Source organism: Oncorhynchus masou, chromosome 32, assembly GCF_036934945.1.
Source record: "Oncorhynchus masou masou isolate Uvic2021 chromosome 32, UVic_Omas_1.1, whole genome shotgun sequence".
Classification (NCBI taxonomy): domain Eukaryota; kingdom Metazoa; phylum Chordata; class Actinopteri; order Salmoniformes; family Salmonidae; genus Oncorhynchus; species Oncorhynchus masou.
In genome coordinates this window covers 55852472-55872814 of record NC_088243.1, presented here as the reverse complement: position 1 = coordinate 55872814, position 20343 = coordinate 55852472, and the positions used below count along the sequence as shown (strand labels likewise).

The window sequence follows — 20343 nt, the reverse complement described above, 5'->3', positions numbered from 1 at the left end:
ATGTAGACAAAAGTACAAATAAAGAAAAACCCTGGAATGAAAAGCTGTGTCCAAACTTTTGACTTTTACTGTACATTCACACACGCTGCTGCTACGCTCTGATCAGTATTTGTATATAGTCACTTTACCTTTACCTAAATACATATGACATATTGCCTTGACTAACCGGTACCCCTGCACATTGACTCAGTACCAGTACACCTTGTATACAGCCTTGTTATTGTTATTTTATTATTACTATTTTTCCTTTAGTTGAGCAAATGGTTCTTACTTACTTTTTTAAAACACATTGTTGGTGGCTCGTAAGTAAGCATTTCATGGTAAGGTCTGTTGTATTCAGCGCATGTGACAAATACATTTTGATTAGATTTCTTTGCATTTACAATGGAGAATACAGCAGTAAGAATGCTCTCTGGTGGCAATCAATGGTACTGCATGTACCCAGAAAACAATACTGTATCTTCTTCCTGCTTTTCCTCTCTCCCTTTGACAAATATCCTGACCGTAAAGGATCAAAGAAAGCATACCCAGAAATAAGATACTGTATCATCATCTTAAGATTGACCATAAATACACCTTGTTTTATTATGGTTAATTACTTTATATGAATAGTACACGGAGGATGAACAACATTGAGACAAAATAGGGAACGTTATGTATGCTATCATATGATACATAATCAGCGTGTACTTGTATCACTGTTGCTAACATACACAACCATGTACAGTAACTAAAGGGTAAAAGGAAAACGAAGCACCGTTTCTCGCAGTATAAAAACAACCTCCGGTAAGCCATCCTTTGAAATGATGCAACACTTAGAAATACCCCCTCTTCCTCTTTGTAGGGAGTGCTGCTTTTCTTTCTCTGCCTCTCAATTTCCTGTCTCTTCAACATTGTCTCTCGACGGGTAAAGTCATTCCTACGGCACATTCGTTCAAAATGCAAAGAGAGTTCCAGGGCAGGCTTAATTCACGTGAGACAAAAACGCCAAATAGGAACACTCATTTTCCATCTTAAAATATATTCTCCCATTAACTCCAACTGAATTTGACCCTGTAATCCTGACCCTTTACCCAGTAGAGGGGAGAGCGATGCCATCCTGGTCATACTCATCCTCATGGTATGGCAGGCCCGGGTGTACCCTCTGGTGGTGCACCCTCAGGTTGCCCCTGTGGGCGAACCGCTTGCCACACTCCTGGCAGACGAAGGGTCTCTTCCCCAGGTGGACATCTCTCTGGTGGGCCCGGAGATTCCCGCTGCGGGCAAAACGCTTCCCACACTGGGTGCAGCCAAACGGCCTCTCCCCTGTGTGGACGCGTGTGTGCACTGTGAGCTCCGATGGAGTCAGGAAGCTTTTGTCGCATACCAAGCAGGGGTACATCCGCACACCTGTGTGGCGCAGCAGGTGCCTGCGCTGGTGGGATGGGTAGCTGAAGCTCTTACCGCAGTATGGGCAGGTGTAGGGTCTTGCCCCGCTAAGTGTGTGTGCGTGACCGTGTGCATGTTTGTGAGCGTGTGTGTGTGTGTTGGGGTGTGGTCTGATTGGGTCCTTGGAAGCCAATGACCAGCGGTTCTGATGAACTAGGCCCCTCCCTCTGTCGTCTCTTGGTCTCAGGTCTCTCTGGGATTGGTTGGTTTGGTCCTGTGACTGTCGGGGCTCTCTCTGCTCTAGTACCTGGTCTGGGCTCTGGTCCAGGAAGCTAGGATCCTGAAGGTCTAGAGGAACCCCACTCGCCCAGGGGTCAAGGCCAGGAGACCTGTGGTCAGGTCTGGGGGAAAAATGTCCAACCCGGGGTTCTTGAAAGAAGGAAGTGGAGCTCTGGCTTTGAAGAGGTCTATGGTCTCCCTCCCAATGGGATACTAGCAAGAGATAGGAACAGAAATATTTAGAGAAACATCAAGAACGGAAGACAAAACATACAAACCAAATCTATAATTACTCTATGTTTGCAGACACAAGCCCAATGCAACAGAGGTTCACTTGATCTAAAGCACAAATGCGCGGATTGATAGGTTAAAGGTTAAAAGTCCTTACACTTTGCCTTGGTCCCTGGTGTGTCAGACAGGGGGTCTCCCAGCCTCTGGCTCCCAGCAGCAGAGCTCCCCCCTGGCCCTTGTCCCTTCCCCTCCACAGGGGCAGGGTGGGACTCCCCAAACTGTGGAAGAGGGCAATGTTTAAGCTGAAGGAAGAAAGTAAAAAAGTTAATGTGGGGGCTTGCATCACTGCAGTGTTAAAAGCATTTGAATTAGTTAAAATCTTTGAAAATACAACTCAACAATCTCAGTGACAGACATTCTTATCATGTTAGAGAATGACTGTGACTGACCTCTTCTTTGACGGAAGTCCCCTCCAGCTCTGTCTCCTCCTTTTTCATCCTGGGCGGCTCCTTACACCCCCTGTCTTGGACCAGTGGGGGGGTCTCAGAGGCGGCATCCGACTCCCAGCTTGAACCTACACAGACAGTAGTTTAGTGTTAGTTTCAAAATAAATGTTCCTAAAAATCAGTACAAGAGACACTCTAGACACTCTTACCAGGTCTAGGTTCAGACTGCTGCATTGGGCTGTCATCTCCTCCTATTTCCTTTGCTGGTCCTTCTATCGCATCCAGTAAGCCATCTTCTCCATCTCCTTCCTTCTTCAGCCTCCTCTCTGCCCGCTCCAGCCTCCCCCTCAGGGCTGTGATCTCCTCTCCTCTCTGCATCAGCTCTTCCTGCTGCTCACACAGACTGCTTTCGAAGATCTTGGCGATCTCACACACCGCCGCCGCCAGAAGAGAGTCCATGACGGTGGCTAGCTGGGCGTGGAAAGCATTCCTCATAGAGTCCAGCATCGTGGCGACAGTGGCGTCCCTTACCCCCTGCTCTGGAGGAACCAGGGGTAGATAGATAGGGCAGATGGTTACACCGAGACTCAAGGAGAGGAGGACTTCTGTGCTGTCAATCAGGTGGGGTGTGTTACCCAGGCGGGTGGTTAAGAGGAAGTGGTCACTAAGGTGGTCACGCAAGCAATATTTTAGAAAGATTTGACCCTCTGACATACAGTGATGTGGGAGTCAACCTGCGTCTGTCTCTTCTCCGCCACGATAATCTCGTTCTGAGCCAGTCTGAAGCATAACCAACTAGCCAACGTTAGCTACATAGCCAACATCCGTCCAGAATCTCTTCTCGTTAGACAGCTAACTCAGACCACTAACATCCAGCCTACATGCTAATAATAAAAGATGACACTAACCACAAAACAAGCACTGTGAAGACTGCAACCAGGCGAATCAAGCTAACGTAGGATGGCTAAACAAGGTTAGCTCTGGATGTGAGGGTCAGCTAACGTTATCTAGCTAGCTTGTTAACAGAGATGTCTTAAACCTGTAAGAGCAACGTCTGCATGTAGCTACAGTGCTTGCTGTAGTAGCCGAGTCATTTGGAATTTGAGTGGACAACTCAAATTTTCAGAATTTAGAATTTTTCTATTGACTAAAATGGCTAGCGAAATCTATGGAAGCAAGCCATGTTGATTCTCAGTATCGCGATAGCGTGACTTCAGTTTCTCGTAGTTCATTAAACGGGTGATGGGAGATGGATAGCAGTGGAACCAGATGTGACCAGAGCGTGGAGCGATACTGCACATTGACAAAACAGAAACGACTCATCAACCTGAAGATCCAATGGCTTGAAATAATAATTAATGTCCAAGCAAACGGGGAACATTTAATATTTGTTATTGAGGTTTTTACTGTCAATGTTTGTGCAATCACAAACCTTCTTGTTTACCCAGCCGTGGGACTACAGATGAGCACTCCGGCTCAGTTCACCAAAAAGATCCGGCTCTTTTGGCTCCCAAACGGCTCTTTAAGAAAAAGGGTGTATTTTTCAAGTCAAACAATTTGTTTGACTATGGTTGGTGTTAAATTCTAATTAAATTATTACATTAAATCACACTCTACCTAAACCACAATGTATTTATAAATGCATTGGTTTGTTATGAAAAATAAAGCGAATAAAATTATAAAAGTATAACTTTTTAATGTATATAAACAAAGTGCATATAAATCTAACAATTCAAAACGAATACAATCTGAACAACATAATAGAATATTGCAACATATCAACAAAATAACAATGTGCAAAACTGCAGCATCTCACTTAAAACATTAAACTGATCCCTCTTTTCTCTCTCTTCTTTATTGTCATGCTATAACCAGCAGCACACAGCAATGTTGACCATATTTTGCTTTTATGAGAGATTTGCATTCAGAAATGCAAGCTGCCTGACTTTCGAGGGGCTGATGCGGTTTCTTCTCTCAGTAATTATTTGTCCCGTTTTCGAGAAGACCCTCTCAGAGGGAACGGATGTGACCACTATGCAGAGTCTCCCTGTCATGACTTTAGTAAGCCGTGGGTAGACAGAGGCCTTGTTCTTCCACCAGCTCTTCCACCTCCAAATAGGATCGGACCTCCATTATGGCATCTGCTGAGGGGTTCCTTCGTGCTGCATCCCCAGTTGCTCTCTCGTCAAACAGCATCCAAAGAGCAGATGTTTGTGGCACTACTGCTGCTCCATCTGATCCCTCTTCTTCCTGTTGCCCTGTTGCCTGAGCCAGCTGACTACTGGGGCTGTCCCTCCCTGCTGCTGAGGTTATTCTTTGAAGAGCCTAATCATTCTCTCTGGCATCACTGAAGGATAACTTCATAAACCTGGGGTCAAGTGCAGCGGTTTCTGATAGTACGGGATTATATTCCATTCTGTGGAACTTTCTGTCCATTGATGAACATAGGGTGTCCATTAACTCTGTCACGTGTCCTGTGGTCACATTTTCCTTTCTCTAGCGGCTGGCTGTGATCTGCTGCAGACCCTTACACAGGAGTATCATTTTTGAGGCTGTCACATAGCTAAAAAGAGAGAACAGTAACTTATTAGTTCAGGTTCATGTTTTGTCTACCGCTACTACATTCTCATCTATTGCTCATACACATATATAATACTGGATTAAATAATGATGTAGTAATAACTGCTTACTGTACCTCTCTCCACTAATCTCCACAGTGACCTGCTCAAAGGGTTCCAGGACTCTGCACACCTCCTCCACCACCTCCCATTCCTCTTGGGTCAGAGCATCAACAGGTGCACTGACAATGGCCATGGTAGAGATGATGGCATCCGTTGACTCAACAAACCGCTTCAACATTTAGACCCACAGAGAGAGAACTGCTCCTTAAAGTAACTAACTTCCGGATAGCCTGAGTGCACTTATTTCTCATTTGCCTGAACGAGAGCCAGTCAGCCTGAGTATGTGTGTGCTGAGCATTTCGCCAAATGCAATTCTTGAGATGGAGTAACTCTGCAAGATCACGGTCGAACCAGGGGCTGAACCTGTCTTAATTTACATTTTCTTTATGGGGGCGTGTTAACAATACCACAGAAAATATCAAAAAGAAGGTTCAAACATCTTCGACAGATTGGATCGAGCTGATGCTGTACCAATTTACAGAGGCCAGGTCAAGAGGGACGGCTCGCTCATTAAAGTTTTTTTTTAGCAAGTGTCTATGACAAATCAGGACAGGTCATTTCATTGACCAGCCACTATGAACATAAGCTGTAAAACAGTGATCACTAAGGTCATTAAAGAAAAAACCAGACTGATAACATCAAGGAGAGTAGCCCTTTCTGGGTATTTGGAGTCATACTTTGTGGGATTGGTGATAATCTGAGAAAGATTTAGGGATTCCCATTGCTTTAGGACTTGGTCAGGTGGTTTACGCATGTCCCAATTCAGGTCACCTAGCAGGACAAATTCAGACTTAGTGTAAGGGGCCAGTAGAGAGCTTAGGGCAGGTAGGGTACAGGCTGGTGCTGATGGAGGACGATAACACCCAGCAATAGTTAACGAAAAGCTATTTGAAAGTTTAATGCTTAAAACCAGCAAATCAAATTGTTTGGGGACAGACTTTGTGGAGACAACCGAGCACTGAAGGTGATCCTTGGTAAAGACTGCCACTCCCCCACCTTCGGAAGATCTGTCTTGACGAAAAAGCTTATAGCCAGAAAGTCTTTCTTATACACGTCTCAGTAATGACCAACACATCTGGATTGAAGCTGTGAACCCACACTTTCAATTGGTCCATTTTAGGTAATAAGCTTCTAGTGTTAACGTGCAGAACACCCAGGCTTTTATAAGAGCAGAAATCAGTGAAACAGATATCAGAGCACAAGTCAGAATTGGGGCTAGCTACAGTAGATGGGCCAGGGTGTACATGCACATTTCCAGATATCATCAACATTAATACAATCAAGGCACGACAGGGGACAGGGAGAGCTCTGCAGTGCTGATTTATGACATCTGAATGTGCATCAGATGACAACAAGATCATATTGTACAGCAATTTCATCAGGTAACATGAATACAAAGCCAGCGAGAGGTGGTTAGAATAGGATGGGAGTCCAAAAGTCCATGTAACCAACAGAGAGTGTGGGAACAAACACAATCTGTCCTAGTGATGGGTCGGTCACGAATGAGTCGGCTCTAAGAGCCAGCTCTTGTAGGTGAACGTTAGGAGCCGGCTCGCATATCAGAAGAGCCGAATCTATTTATTAAAATAAATAAAAAATTAAGATATGAATAACCAAAAGATTGAAATGACTAGAATTAACTAATTCAAAGAACAAAAAAATAAAATAAAAAATATAGGCCTAAATGCTCAAGCTCACACATTCGTTCAGACTGTCTGACAGCCTCACCTGTTGTTCCTGTCAATCAGACACTGTCAGCGAAATTGCAAGATTATGTTATAATGCCTGTATTGCATTATAATGGTCGTTTTCTTCGACAGAATAGAGTATTCTGTTAACTATTGTGTGTGTTTTCATAGAGGATGGGCCTCTATGAGATAACACTGACAGAGGAGATTTACGATGTATTTGGGTGGTAAATCCTAAAGAGCATTCCAGAGAACATGAGTAATGCTTCTGCTCTATACCGTACCAGGAAGAGATGGTTCCAGTTTGGAGTCTTAACCTTGTGAACATTCTATGTATCTGTTGTTCGTCATGAAGATTGAAACGTGTGTATCTTGGCTATAAAATACCTTTGTACTTTTGTTTTATCACTCTCAACGGATCATTAGAAATGGTGAATCATTGAAAGTAATTGCTATTGCGAAGCACTTATTAAAGATTTTAAGTGTAACTCTGACTGGTGTGATAAATTTGTCTCTCCTTATTTGATAGTAAAGAAATTAACCATCACAACACGCAGTGTCAACCAATGAACCAAAGATGTGTGAGGGAGGGCTGAGCCAACACACTCACAGTCACACATTTAGCAGTCGAGGAAAGAGGAAGGACAACTGTGAAAACAACAGCTGGAAAATGAGTAAGAAGCACAGTAGCATTTGGATGCATTTTAATAATGTAGACAATGTTAGAGCAGTGTAGAATTTGCCAAAACAAAATCTCATATAAAGCTGGTTCTACTCACAAGCTACACCGGCATATTCAAACTATGCACTCAACTGTGACGCAAGCTGTAGCGAAGCTTCGAGAAACTAGCGGGCCTGCTAGTGATAGTGGTGGAGCCAGCACCTCCACACGTGGAGATGTATCCACTCAGTCAAGTAGGCCACCTCCGCGACCCACAGCAACGCAGGCTTCTATGGACCAGTTTATGCCAAAGTCTATGTCTGTAGAAAAACAAGGCCAAATTGATATTGCATTGGCTAAAATGATTGCCACCAATTCCCAGCCATTTTCGATCGTGGAGGACAGAGGTTTTAGTAATTATAGCAATAGTCTAAATCCAATGTACACAATTCCAAGCAGGAAAACCCTTTCAAAATCACTTATTCCACAACTGTATGAGAGCACACAGGCTTCAGTGTGGGAAAGAGTCCAAAAAGCTACTGCAGTTTGCCTTACCAGTTTGCCTTGACTGCTGGACATCAAGGGCAACCACTTCTTACATGTTGGTTACATGTCACTTCATTAAAGATTTTTCTAGTTCTTCTAGTTCTTCTTCTGGACTGCTTTGAGTTCAGCGACAGACACACCTCAGAGAACTTAGCAGAGGAACTGTTGAGTGGTCAGAGAATGGCAAGTAGATGGAAAAGTGGTCTGTTGTGTTAGCAACAATGCAGCTATCATTACCAAAGCCATGAAAATGTTAAAATGGACCCATCATCCATGTCTTGCCCACACAATCAACCTGATTGTAAGATATACTCTAAAGGTGATGAAGTCCACAGTGGACACTCCTGCCGTGATGTGTGTTTTGTCCTATATTTATTGAATTCCTTTTTATTCTGAATCCCAGCCTCCATCCCCATAGACCTTTCACCAGGCAGTCAATAAGAATGTGTTCTTAACTGACTTGCCTACTTAAATAAAGTAAATCACCACTTTAAAAAAAATCATTGTAATTCATAAAAAGGTCACTAAGAATCTTGGTAATCATTGAAAACCGTAATTTGAGTATGAATTTTGAATGCCATATTAAAAAGATGCCAACCTCCGGTAATGTCCGATTTTATTTGTTTTTTAAAAAAGCAGTTGGAGCAAATGTATATTATCAGAAGAGATGGGTCTTCTCTGCCCTGTGACTTTCTTAACAGGGGGAATATACAGTACAATTCATGTTACATTTGTCATAATACAGAATATAAATCAAGACACATTTACATGGAACAAAAACAGAAAACATCAAACAAAAACTTTTAAAATAAAAATCGTCATAAACCAGTCTGGCACGGACTTTAAAAAAGTGATCAGCTGAGAACCTGCTGCCCACAAGACAACTGACTGATCACCATATCAAGTTGAGTTCTCTTTCTTCATCCTCATGTTAGTTCACAGGGCACCAGGGTTGGGGTCAATTCCTTTTTCCTCAGTCAATGATTACAAAAATGTAAAAAATGTATCTCCTGAATGTAATTGGAGTTGACCGCCGGCCCTACTGAATACTCAGGCATGGACAGTTTCATGGTGGATCCTAAAAGGTAATTACTGTTGTGGAAAGTCCCGCTACAGCGAGAACAACGGGTTCTGTTTCTTGAACTGGTGAACTTGTTGCAAATGTCTTAAGTTCTGCCATTGTCTCTAATTGCTTCACACACTTCAGGCACCAGTACTTCTTTCCCGGGTGGGTGGACCTCAAGTGGCTGATCAAGACGGGATGGTAGCGGAATGTTTTGCCACACTTCGCAGCTCAGTGGTTTCTCAAATGTATGGATGCGGAAGTGTTGAACGAGGCTAATCTGTGAATTTAGCAGCATTTTACACACTGTGCATTGGAACAGGCCGTCTGTTTCTGTCATTTGCTTCCGTTTGAGGTTTACTCGTCGATCATCTTTGGCTTTTGACTTGATGGCAGGTTGCTGCTCTGCACCGTTTGCCATGGGTTCCTCAATAGGTGCAGTCCAGGAGAGGTCTCCGCTGCTCTCCTCACCCCCGTACACATCCACATGGGCTTTACGCAAGTGTAATATCAGGAACTGCTTTACACGGAACCTCTGTCCACACTGGTTACAAGGGTATGGCCTCTCACCTGTGTGAATACGCCCATGGTCCCGCAGGGAATGTGCAGAAGTGTATTTCTTATGGCAAACGTAACAAGAATACACTTTTGGATGTGTGCCGCTTTCTTTGGGTGTGTCAGCTTTATTGTTTGGGGACACAGGTTTGTCTTTCGGGGAGAGAGGTTGAGCCTTGCTGGCAGAGAGAGGTTTGTTGTCACAGGAAGTAGGCTTGGCTCTGCTGGGGGAGAGGGGTTTCACATTGTGCTTGACTGAGTCTGAAATTTCTTTGACACTGGAGCAAGGTATGCTCTTCTCGTGGATGTCCCGCGTGTGCACACTAAGAGCACTTGGGTACTGAAACTTTTTGGGACACTTAGGACATTTGTATGTCCCCTTGATTTTCACCTTTTTATGAGACCTCATGTGCACAGAAAGACCAAACTCACGGCCAAAGCCCTTCCCACAGTATTTGCATCTGAAACTCTTGTCAGTTCCACTGATTACCGCTTGTCCATCCACATCGGGTTCCATTTTGAAATGCTTTCTTCTCCTTCCTACCTTCTTCACTATGTCACTCATTTTCCCATGACTCCCCTCACGGTGTTTGTTTTGTAAGTCACTATCTTTTCCTTGTCTTGTGTGGTGACTTAAGACATTGTTGTTTGATATGTTGTTGCTCTGGGGTTCCGGGTTGCTCTGGGGTTCCGGGTTGCTCTGGGGTTCCGGGTTGCTCTGGGGTTCCGGGTTGCTCTGGGGTTCCGGGTTGCTCTGGGATTCCGGGTTGCTCTGGGGTTCCGGGTTGCTCTGGGGTTCCGGGTTTTCTTGTTCGAACATGCGCAGCAGACGACCATGGGTCTTCCTCAGCCCCTGGCCCCGACCACGTCCCAGTGAAACAGGACCGTACCCTGACCCGGTCGCACTCAGTTCAGGTAAGTCTCTTAGCCGTCTGTTTAACAACCCTGCAAAAGAGGAGCAAAAAGAGTGGAGTCAGTGATGCCCTGCACCAGGAGCCGAATTACAATTACGAGGGCCAAGGATGATTTACTCTTACCTTTTCGTGGAGGACTCCTGGCTAGGGCCGTCAGCAGGTGGTTATCAAAATCTTCAGCCTGCTAAAACACAGACTCATCATGAATATGTTAAGAATATCATCAGTCTCTGATCGCAACCAATTACACCACCAAATGACTAATAAAGCAGACATTTAACCTAATTCTAAACAGAAGCCACTTATTGTGTTCAGCCCATTGGCTACATTCGGGTGTGCATAATGACCGTCTGACTGATTCAGGTTTCCTACACCGGACCGGTCACTGACCTCCATTTTGATGTTAGGGATGCGCCATAGAGACACGCTCAGTGGTCGCAGGTCCACGCATGACCACTCATTTTCCTTTTTGATCTTTGAGGGCGGAATTAAGGAATCTTCTGACTGGAGGGGCTCGCACCAATCGGATACTGCATAGAAACCCAAAGGTAAAAATTGAATGAGAAACATAATAGAGCTCAGCTGACACCAACTGGGAGAGAAAACATGCATATCTACACAGTCAACAAGCCCTGAAATTATGTTGCTATTTGTCTATGCATTATCAACTTACCTTCCATCTCAGAAATTGCCTTCACGGAAGAGACTGTTTGTCCAGAGGTATTGTCCAGGTCCTCTCCTCCTTTTGCTCCCTCCTTCAACCTCCTCTCTGCCTGCTTCAGCTTCTCCATCAATGCAGAGATCTCATCTCCTTTCTGTGTCAACTCCTCCTGCTGCTCATTCAGACTGCCCTCAAAGATCTTGGCAATCTCACACACCGCAGCTGTGAGCAGGGAGTCCATGACAGAGGACAGCTGCACCCTGAAGGCCTTCTGCACCTTCTCCGACATTTCTGGTTTAAGTGGCTCCGCCTCCACCTGGTCCGTGTGAAGTCACCCAGCTGCACCAGCTGGAAACTCAACTGTCAATAAAGAAGAATCATGTCAAGGCGGTATAGTTAGTTACATGCAGTAGACCAACACTGTAATGTATCCAAGGTAAGTGAAAGTATTTGGGTTGTTTATTTAACCAAATAAAATCGGTAGATAAAGCTGTTTCAAACTAAAAAGACAGATGCTGAGTAATAGTCGACTAGTGATCAAAGCGGTCTTGCAGCAGGAGCTAGTAATGGGATGTTTTTGTCATCTTGCTACAAACGTAATACTTTTTATGTAACATTCAAGTAACTTACTCGACCCCGATAAAGACAATGTGGGCTACTAGCATAAACGATGTAAGATGCCATGTCACAATCGCTAGCTATCTAGTTAACTGTATAGAATACCTCTATACTTGCATGGTATACGGTTCATAAGGTTGCCATCATTCACAAAGCTTTATGCATTGCTTACAGACGAGCAAGTTCAACACAACATGCTGGAATATGCACAGTTAAAGGAGGATCCGCGCGCGAAAAGTAAACATGGCAGCGAAGACTTCGTCACATTGATGGCTATAACGGACAACACAAACCTGCAAAAACAGCGGTCCCTAAATCAACGGACTCCGTTGACTTTGTCGTTGTGTGTATCTTCAACGTATGTAGACTGCAATATCAAGATTTACTGTTGTTGAACTGTCCGCTGTAATGCAAACCCTACTCGAGTAGCCACCATTTTTCCATGTGGACTTTCTCCAGTCCGCGACCTATCCTCGCGATTTTACCTAGGGATTTCGATGTTGCGTTGGCAGACCGCAATTAGGGGCGTTTTCTGATATAGGCGTTTCTTGTTATCAAGAAGACACCCATTGATGCTCGCCATTGGTCTGTGGCTTGTTTGCCGGGGATAATGGTTGTTGACAACTGTAGCGTTGTGTCTACGCATAACCATTTTCCTAACCTGCCGTGTGAATTATCCTAACCGGTTATGTAAACAAATCCTCTGTGTCAAGAAACCATAAGTCTCATAACACCAGAACTGTCCAATGGCAGGTAACATTGTGGTCTGCATTAAACCATTATTCCTGCTAAATAGGTCCTAGCCCTGGCACAACCAAAAATTGACAGCCCTTTACCTCTGTGACACAGATCTAGGGTCAGTTTTGCTTTTCACTTCATGTAATCACTGCTCAGGATGGGGTTAGGTTTAGTTTATCCTAAATCACTGGTAAGAGGCAACTTAAATCTAGAGACTCTCCACAAAACAGAAGGAAATTTCAAAATGTATTTACCAGAACGTGAACAGTAAGAAGTCTTGATTCATAGTGCGTTTGTAACAGTCAACAACAATGTTTGACCATTCACTTAATCTATTTAAGAAATAATGACAGCAATTCAGTTCATTTATCATTTTTATTCACATACACTTGTTTAGCCTCTCCTTTTGGGGGATGGCGGGAGGTAAATCTACCCCCCTGTAATTTTCTGGAGCGAGCCGACTTTGGCTCAACGCCCTTAAGGCGATTGTCATCTAAGGTTATCTGACAGAGTCGGACGATCTGGGTCAACCTCGAGCAACGCCACCTGGGAGGGAGCACATGATAGGTGAACTTGTCTTCAGCATCACTTTCCTCGTCCGACATGAAGTTGGGGTCTGCTCCAACCAGGAAGTCCAGATCTTCTGGGGCGAGGAGCTCTCCTCCCACCTTTACTCTCTTCTGGAAGAGCTGAAATTTTACAGAGAAAGGACTTGAATAAGCAGCAATACATTCGACTGGGTACCAGTCTCTTTAGATAATCCACTCCCTGTACTCCATGTCATGTGCCAAAGAGCTTGGCCTTTCCGCTATCTTCAAATATGAACATTCTATCATTAATGAGCTCTAAAAGAACATGGTGCTTGAGTCAGGATCAAATCCTCTCACAGCTATCCTCCAATCACAACGACTATACAAATTATGGAACTAAAACTTTTTTTTCTTCAAAGAACACTAGTATCCGGTTGAGAAGCAACAGTTATTTGTCCAGAAGAAACCAGTTTGCTAGCTCACTCTAAATTCTCAAACTATACTGAACAAAAATATAAACGCAACAATTTAAATGATTTTGCTGAGTTACAGTTCATATAAGGAAATCAGTCAATTGAAATAAATTAGGCCCTAATCTATGGATTTTACATGACTGGGTAGGGGTGCAGCCATGGCAGCCAGGCCGACCCACAGTGGAGCCAGGCCTAGCCAATCAGAATGAGTTTCCCCCCACAGAAATACTACTCCACATGCACTGGTCATAACTTGGGATTATGTCTTCTCTCAAATGAGGCATTGATCATATTTTTGCAATATTAATACCAAGATAAATTTGTAATTTAACAGAGGGTCTACGACATGTTTCCTATTTGTCTGCCTCTTTTTCTCTCCTCTTTTTCCCCCACCTTTATTTAACCAGGTAAGCTAGTTGCGACCTGGCCAAGATAAAGCAAAGCAGTGCGACAGAAACAACAGAGTTACATTGAAAAAACAAACGTAGAGTCAACACAATAGGAAAAAAAAGTAAGTCATATACATTGGGGCAAAAAAGTATTTAGTCAGCCACCAATTGTGCAATTTCTCCCACTTAAAAAGATGAGAGAGGCCTGTAATTTTTATCATAGGTACACTTCAACTATGACAGACAAAATGAGAAAAAAAATCCAGAAAGTCACATTGTAGGATTTTTTATTCATTTATTTGCAAATGATGGTGGAAAATAAGTATTTGGTCACCTACAAACAAGCACAATTCGTGCTAATGTTGGGTTTTGGATGTAGTGCACAATAGATTCCCATTCACTCCTTGAAGGAGAGCGCTCCTTATCCCAGAATCGCCCATTGACGTAGCATGGGCAACGTTTCCCCATCCCTCCTCAAAAGAATATCCGCCGTTGCAAATGTTAGACTCATCAATCTGCAGGTTGAACATGGTGCGATGGTAGACTTTAAATTGATAGTGCAGTTTGTTTAGGTGATTTTACAGCTAGCTATGTCACATGCTGATATGTCTTTGGTATTATTGTGTGTAGCTACGTTTTGCTAGCCAGCCCAAAGAGAGCAATGCATTGTGGAAATGCATTGTGGATTTTGTAGTTGACTTGAGCTGAAATGATTTTCCATGTTGCTACCAACCTTAATATTGCGTCAAAATGAGACATTTGTTTACAAAAAATATTGTTAACATAAGTGTTATTTAACACTACATGGGGCGGCAGGTAGCCTAGCGGTTTGAGCGTTGGACTTGTAACCGAAAGGTTGCAAGATCGAATCCCCGAACTGACAAGGTAAAAATCTGTCGTTCTGCCCCTGAACAAGGCAGTTAACCCACTGTTCCTAGGCCGTCATTGAAAATAAGAATTTGTTCTTAACTGACTTGCGTAGTTAAATAAAGGTAAAATAAAGGAATGAGTGGCTTTTTCCTTTGTTATTTACAACAACCAATGAGCAACTCCAGCGCATATTTAGGGTGCGTTCATAAATTGCCTCAAGTGTGTCAGTGTGCTCTGGGTCTTTGTAAATTCAGAGTGTTGTCAGATTGTCCTAAATTCTGAATGTTTACATCTTGGAGCATTTAGAGCGCACACCGGATGCTCTGGCCGAGGAGTAGGGTTGAGCCGAGCGACCTGACCTCACAATGGCATTCCAGCACTCAAGCTAACTGGCTAAAGTTTGCTAGCTACTTCGACACAAATGATGGAACACCGCACTCTGACCATTTGACTCGCCCTGGCAGAGCCTGCTTAGGCTGTTTTTATGTTATCTAGAGTGTTAGTGACTGTAACTGAGCTTCTGGCAACAGTTAGCTAAAGAGACTGGTACTCAGACTAGCAATACATAACTTATTGGTGAAATTGAGTACAGACATTGTGTGTATATATAAGCTTTCAACGTGAATAATATCCTGCATGAAAAATTCAAATTCCAGTTAAATGCACAATAAAATGTTCTTATGTCTGAGTGATGTGTGATTATATTGAGTGGTGTTGTGTGTTACTGATAACATACCCTGCTCCGCCTGCTGGTGAGGATTTTCTTCTTCTTGATGACTGCCACACTGCCCTCCAGTTCAATCTTCCCTTGAGCCTTCCAATACTCATAAGCCCTGTTGCACGCCTCTATGGAAAGGGAAAATGGTTATATTAAAATAGTGATAAGTTGTTGTGTTATGGAGCGATTTCAGTGCCAACATAAATTGTATTTGAATTGGAAACCAAAACGGTTCAAATGCTAGAGCCAAATTCATAGGAAGAAAATAAATTCAACATGCCACATTGACTTCAGAAACTGCCAGACTCTTTACCATAGTGAACGTTTAATTCTCTTTTTCTCCTCTACGTTTCCTGCCTTGCAAAGAACCAGGATGTTGTCTCTGGTTTTGAATCTGAATTTAAAAAAACTGAATTTGGATGCATCTTCCACATGTTTGGTGTGTCTCCCAGGTGGCTTGTGGCAAACTTTAAACACTTTTTATGGATATATTTAAGAAATGGCTTTCTTCTTGCCACTCTTCCATAAAGGCCAGATTTGTGCAATATGCAACTGATTGTTGTCCTATGGACAGAGTCTCCCACCTCAGCTGTAGATCTCTGCAGTTCATCCAGAGTGATCATGGGCCTCTTGGCTGCATCTCTGATCAGTCTTCTCCTTGTATGAGCTGAAAGTTGAGGGACGGCCAGGTCTTGGTAGATTTGCAGTGGTCTGATACTCCTTCCATTCCAATATTATCTCTTGCACAGTGCTCCTTGGGATGTTTAAAGCTTGGGAAATCTTTTTGTATCCAAATCCGGCTTTAAACTTCTTCACAACAGTATCTCGGACCTGCCTGGTGTGTTCCTTGTTCTTCATGATGCTCTCTGCGCTTTTAACGGACCTCTGAGACTATCACAGTGCAGGTGCATTTATACGGAGACTTGATTACACACAGGTGGATTGTATTTATCATCATTAGTCATTTAGGTCAACATTGGATCATTCAGAGATCCTCACTGAACTTCTGGAGAGAGTTTGCTGCACTGAAAGTAAAGGGGCTGAATAATTTTGCATGCCCAATTTTTCCGTTTTTGATTTGTTAAAAAGGTTTGAAATATCCAATTAATGTCATTCCACTTCATGATTGTGTCCCACTTGTTGTTGATTCTTCACAAAAAAATACAGTTTTATATCTTTATGTTTGAAGCCTGAAATGTGGCAAAAGGTCGCAAAGTTCAAGGGGGCCGAATACTTTCGCAAGGCACTGTATACACTGAACAGAAATATAAACACAACAAAGTGTTTGTCCCATGTTTCATGAGCTGAAAGAAAGAAAATACCAGAAATGTTCCAAACTAACAAAAAGCATATTTCTCAAAAATGTTGGGCACAATTTGTGTATATCCCTGTTAGTGAGCATTTCTCCTTTGCCAATACAATCCAACCACCTGAAGCTGATTAAAAAGCATGATCATTACACAGGTGCACCTTGTGCTGGGGACAACAAAAAAGGCCGCTTTAAAATGTGCAGTTTTGTCACACAACACAATGCCACAGATGTCTCAAGTTTTCATAGAGCGTGTAATTGGCATGCTGACTGCAGGAATGTCCACCAGAGCTGTTGCCAGAGAATTGTATGTTCATTTCTCTACCATAAGCGGCCTCCAACGTCGTTTTAGAGAATTTGGCAATACGTCCAACCGGCCCCACCCATGGCTGCACTCCAGTCATGTGAGATCCATAGATGAGGGCCTAATGAATTTATTTCAATTGACTAATTTCCTTATATGAACTAACTCCGTAAAATAATTGAAATTGTTGCGTATATTTTTTTGTTCAGTGTAATTATTGAATTTGAATATTGAATTAAATTGACATTTTAAACAGAATGCAATATTCAATTCATTCATTTTCGAATCATGAAATACCTGGAAGGCTGCTGCAGCAGGAGATGACATTACATACTAACAATATATTTTTGAATAGATATGGATTCTTTACATTGCTACATTCTGTAAATGTATACCATACGGTAGCTACTAAAGCTAAGACTCACTTCTGATGAGGCTGTCGGGACCCCAGTTTTTGCCTCCATCCTTTACAATCTGCATCACTGCTTTGGTCACCTCCTCGTTGTGAGGGGACCTGAAGCTGAAAAACCATAATGTTATGATTATTGAAAGAAATACGAGTGTGATGATCATGCAATAAACTTGACTATACTATATGAAATCAAAACATCCCAAAAGTGCAAACCCCACCCACTTGACACTCTAGGCAGGATAAGCAAAGTTTCAAATTGAATTTGAACCCACGTCTGCAATGGTGCAACCATCTGAAAACAACCCATGGAATATTTAAAGGGATAGTTCACCCAAAATACAAAATGACATATTGGTTTCCTTACCCTGTAAGCAGTCTATAGACAAGGTATGACAGCAATCCATGCTTTGGTTAAGTTTCCCTGGAACTGTTCCACATGCTAATGTTTTAGCATTTGTGGCACAAATCCCATTCAAGTCATGGGACGATATTAGCATATTTCACATGTCCAATCATACGAAAGTATCTAAAATTGTTTGTGAACATGATGCGCGACAAATACTAATACCGGTCCCATGACTTGTATGGGATTTGTGCCACAAATGCTAAAATGTTAGCATGGGAGGCAGTGCCAGGGAAACTAAACCAAAGCATGTATTGCCGTCATACCTTGTCCATAGACTGCTTACATGGTGAGGAAACCAATGTAATTTTGTAATTTGGGTACAATATCCCTGTAAGTATAAATCAAACTAAGAAACCAAGCAGCTTTTCAAAGAGCAGTATCACTACAGCCTTGTTAATAAAGTGCATACCAGTCATTTGGGCCGAATCTCCATTTTAGGTCCTCCCCAAGCTGCTTATGGGCCTGTCTTACTGATGCCTATTAGGAATAAAGAAATACACAGTAAGTTAACTGACCAAGTGGAGATTGGAGAGGCTAACAAACCTAAGTGTATAGCTAGCTACTTTGCTTTACAACAAACCCTGGCCGATGTGTAAGAAGTTTCAGCTAATTTCAAACTCACTAATAATGCCAGTGGAATAATCCTTCCAGTTCTTGATGTAACAGGAACTGGCGCAGCGTAATCTTCATTATCTTGGACTCCCTTCGTCAGTTTTGCCTTGGAAATGGTACAGATGCCCCTGGAAAATATAAAAAACAGGAACAGTGTGAGTTAACCTTTGCTAACTAGCAAGCAAACTAATTCTCCCTGGTACACGAGTACTCCAAAACATGTTGTCCAATGTTACCTTGAATGGATTTGTTCATGTTTTTTCAGGTCCGCTCTAGCGATAAATCCTTTCCCACAGTCTGTGCACTGGTAAGGCCTCTCTCCGGTGTGATAGGCCCTGTGTCTCTTCAAGACGCTCTGATGGCTGAAGCTCTTCCCACACTGAGAGCAGCTGTACGGCCTCTCCCTCGTGTGGCACTGCATATGGATTCTCAGGTGGCACATGGACTCAGGGGGGCCCATAGAGCTCTCTATCCCCTGGGCTGGTATTACTGACCCTGGGTGAGAAGGCTGCTCCTCACTGGTCCATGGTGTTGATAGAGGCTGGGGCTCACTGGCCCATGGTGCAGACAAACCAAGGTCACTATGGGGGGCATCAGTGTATGGGATTGTTAGGCTTACCATATCCCCCCAGTCTCCCTGTGCATCGGCCTCCTCTTTGACATGGACCTCATGGGCCTCCCTCAGAGCAACGAGCCCCTCTGACTGGAGAATCTCCTCTTGTTTAATACCATAACCCTCTGCTGCTGAGGAAATACCAGAACCAGTGATAGTATTCATGATGTGCATGTCAGACTATACAGGTTACAGCTCTGTTACCTCTGTCTAAACTATCAACATGGTATAACCATGGTAATTAGACAGATGAATACCTAATCAATCCCAGAATGGAAATTCAGTTGTGAAAAAACACTCACCTGACAAAGCCTCTACTTTCTCCTCAGTGTCTCCAGCACAACCACATCTCACACATATCCCCCTCCACTCCTCCTCTCTGTCCCTCCATCTCTGCAGCCTCTCCTTCAAGACGTCCACTTCCTGTTTGCTCCGTGTCACTTCCTCCAGGAAGCCATCCTTCACCAATAGAGTGATTTCATGCATGGCAGTTTTGAGGACTGTTTCCATGACGCCACTGAGCTGGTACTGGAAGTTGAGGATGGCCTCAGACATAGCTGCAACAACATCAACTCAACACTGGCAAATCAATCCCACTTCCCTTATTGGTACCAGTCCCAGAGTACAGACAGTCTTCTTTGGCTGAGCTTCCTACCGTTGTTTCCCAGTTTGGGTCACTATACTGGAAAGACTTGGATTTAGCCTCCTCCAGATCACACCGCTGCCCAGTCAGGAAACAAGGGCAAGCTGTCAAATACACCAAATGTGGTCTTGATATGTCCCAAATATCTTTCCAGTATAGGAAGCTCACTTACCAATGATTTAGCCCAGCAACATGCGTGTAACTAACAAATTAATGAACCCATACATCCATTTTTGCCTGTGATTAGGCGTACCAAATAATGCATTTCTCAAGCTTGCTAGCTGCTTAGCTAAGCTAACTTAATAACCAATGACTGTATATGAACAGTGTAGTAACAACTTTCCAACCATTTGACTCAAATCTAAAATATTATTACCACTTCCTAGACGTTGGTTGTTGTTGTTGTTGTGCGTCAACAAATCAGCTAGTTACAAACGTCAAATCTCTCATAGCCTGTAGTACAGACGTAACAAAGCCAGGTACTCGCTAACATAATAAGCTAACAGCTAACTAGCTGAGGAGAAGTCTTGCGACTCCACCTCCCGATCTGTGGCATCGAGGTGATCATACTGCCAATACAATTGCGCAGAACTCCTAAATTTTTGTTGTTGAAAT

The 20343-nt window shown here is 43.2% G+C and overlaps 3 protein-coding genes across 9 annotated transcripts; all 3 read right to left on the bottom strand.

Moving 5' to 3' along the window:
- Positions 1 to 45: 45 nt before the first annotated feature.
- Positions 46 to 3535, bottom strand: LOC135526252 (transcriptional repressor RHIT-like). Of its 4 annotated transcripts, none has more exons than XM_064954446.1 (5): positions 3041 to 3535; positions 2534 to 2863; positions 2328 to 2452; positions 2036 to 2180; positions 46 to 1860 (listed from the first exon to the last, which is right to left on the bottom strand). In XM_064954446.1, exons 2-5 carry the CDS (start codon positions 2829 to 2831, stop codon positions 1070 to 1072), a joined length of 1359 nt encoding a protein of 452 aa, XP_064810518.1. In that variant the 5' UTR covers positions 2832 to 2863; positions 3041 to 3535; the 3' UTR covers positions 46 to 1069. The 4 variants fall into 4 exon arrangements, with proteins under 4 accessions (XP_064810518.1, XP_064810519.1, XP_064810516.1 ...); XM_064954447.1 differs by having other exon boundaries at positions 3233 to 3535; XM_064954444.1 differs by having other exon boundaries at positions 2534 to 3535.
- Positions 3536 to 8499: 4964 nt separating this feature from the next.
- LOC135526249 (zinc finger protein 436-like) lies at positions 8500 to 12761 on the bottom strand. 2 transcript variants are annotated; one of them, XM_064954439.1, is made up of 5 exons: positions 12005 to 12761; positions 11106 to 11453; positions 10823 to 10962; positions 10556 to 10616; positions 8500 to 10463 (listed from the first exon to the last, which is right to left on the bottom strand). In XM_064954439.1, the coding sequence occupies exons 2-5, from the start codon at positions 11380 to 11382 to the stop codon at positions 9067 to 9069; spliced, it is 1875 nt and encodes a 624-aa protein (XP_064810511.1). In that variant the 5' UTR covers positions 11383 to 11453; positions 12005 to 12761; the 3' UTR covers positions 8500 to 9066. The 2 variants fall into 2 exon arrangements, with proteins under 2 accessions (XP_064810511.1, XP_064810512.1); XM_064954440.1 differs by having other exon boundaries at positions 10556 to 10613.
- Positions 12762 to 12810: 49 nt separating this feature from the next.
- Positions 12811 to 20266, bottom strand: LOC135526250 (uncharacterized). 3 transcript variants are annotated; one of them, XM_064954443.1, is made up of 8 exons: positions 20105 to 20266; positions 19388 to 19642; positions 18709 to 19213; positions 18483 to 18600; positions 18270 to 18337; positions 17468 to 17562; positions 15448 to 15557; positions 12811 to 13138 (listed from the first exon to the last, which is right to left on the bottom strand). In XM_064954443.1, exons 2-8 carry the CDS (start codon positions 19638 to 19640, stop codon positions 12812 to 12814), a joined length of 1476 nt encoding a protein of 491 aa, XP_064810515.1. In that variant the 5' UTR covers positions 19641 to 19642; positions 20105 to 20266; the 3' UTR covers position 12811. The 3 variants fall into 3 exon arrangements, with proteins under 3 accessions (XP_064810515.1, XP_064810513.1, XP_064810514.1); XM_064954441.1 differs by having other exon boundaries at positions 19388 to 19806; positions 19901 to 20265; XM_064954442.1 differs by having other exon boundaries at positions 19388 to 19806; positions 20105 to 20265.
- Between the last annotated feature and the right edge of the window lie 77 nt (positions 20267 to 20343).

What these genes read in the sequence shown, in the direction of transcription:
- LOC135526249 (XM_064954439.1), bottom strand. Translation starts at nt 11,382, where the DNA reads ATGTCGGAGAAGGTGCAGAAGGCCTTCAGGGTGCAGCTGTCCTCTGTC. An exon ending in TCCCTAACATCAAAATGGAG is followed by an intron (nt 10,617 to 10,822) that starts GTCAGTGACCGG and finishes TCTGTGTTTTAG; the next exon opens with CAGGCTGAAGATTTTGATAA. An exon ending in CAGGAGTCCTCCACGAAAAG is followed by an intron (nt 10,464 to 10,555) that starts GTAAGAGTAAAT and finishes CCTCTTTTGCAG; the next exon opens with GGTTGTTAAACAGACGGCTA.
- LOC135526250 (XM_064954443.1), bottom strand. Translation starts at nt 19,640, where the DNA reads ATGTCTGAGGCCATCCTCAACTTCCAGTACCAGCTCAGTGGCGTCATG. An exon ending in AGATTCGGCCCAAATGACTG is followed by an intron (nt 17,563 to 18,269) that starts GTATGCACTTTA and finishes ATGGTTTTTCAG; the next exon opens with CTTCAGGTCCCCTCACAACG. An exon ending in TCACCAGCAGGCGGAGCAGG is followed by an intron (nt 13,139 to 15,447) that starts GTATGTTATCAG and finishes GTAAAATTTCAG; the next exon opens with CTCTTCCAGAAGAGAGTAAA.
- LOC135526252 (XM_064954444.1), bottom strand. Translation starts at nt 3,038, where the DNA reads ATGTCAGAGGGTCAAATCTTTCTAAAATATTGCTTGCGTGACCACCTT. An exon ending in GCAGTCTGAACCTAGACCTG is followed by an intron (nt 2,453 to 2,533) that starts GTAAGAGTGTCT and finishes CTGTCTGTGTAG; the next exon opens with GTTCAAGCTGGGAGTCGGAT. An exon ending in ACCAGGGACCAAGGCAAAGT is followed by an intron (nt 1,861 to 2,035) that starts GTAAGGACTTTT and finishes ATCTCTTGCTAG; the next exon opens with TATCCCATTGGGAGGGAGAC.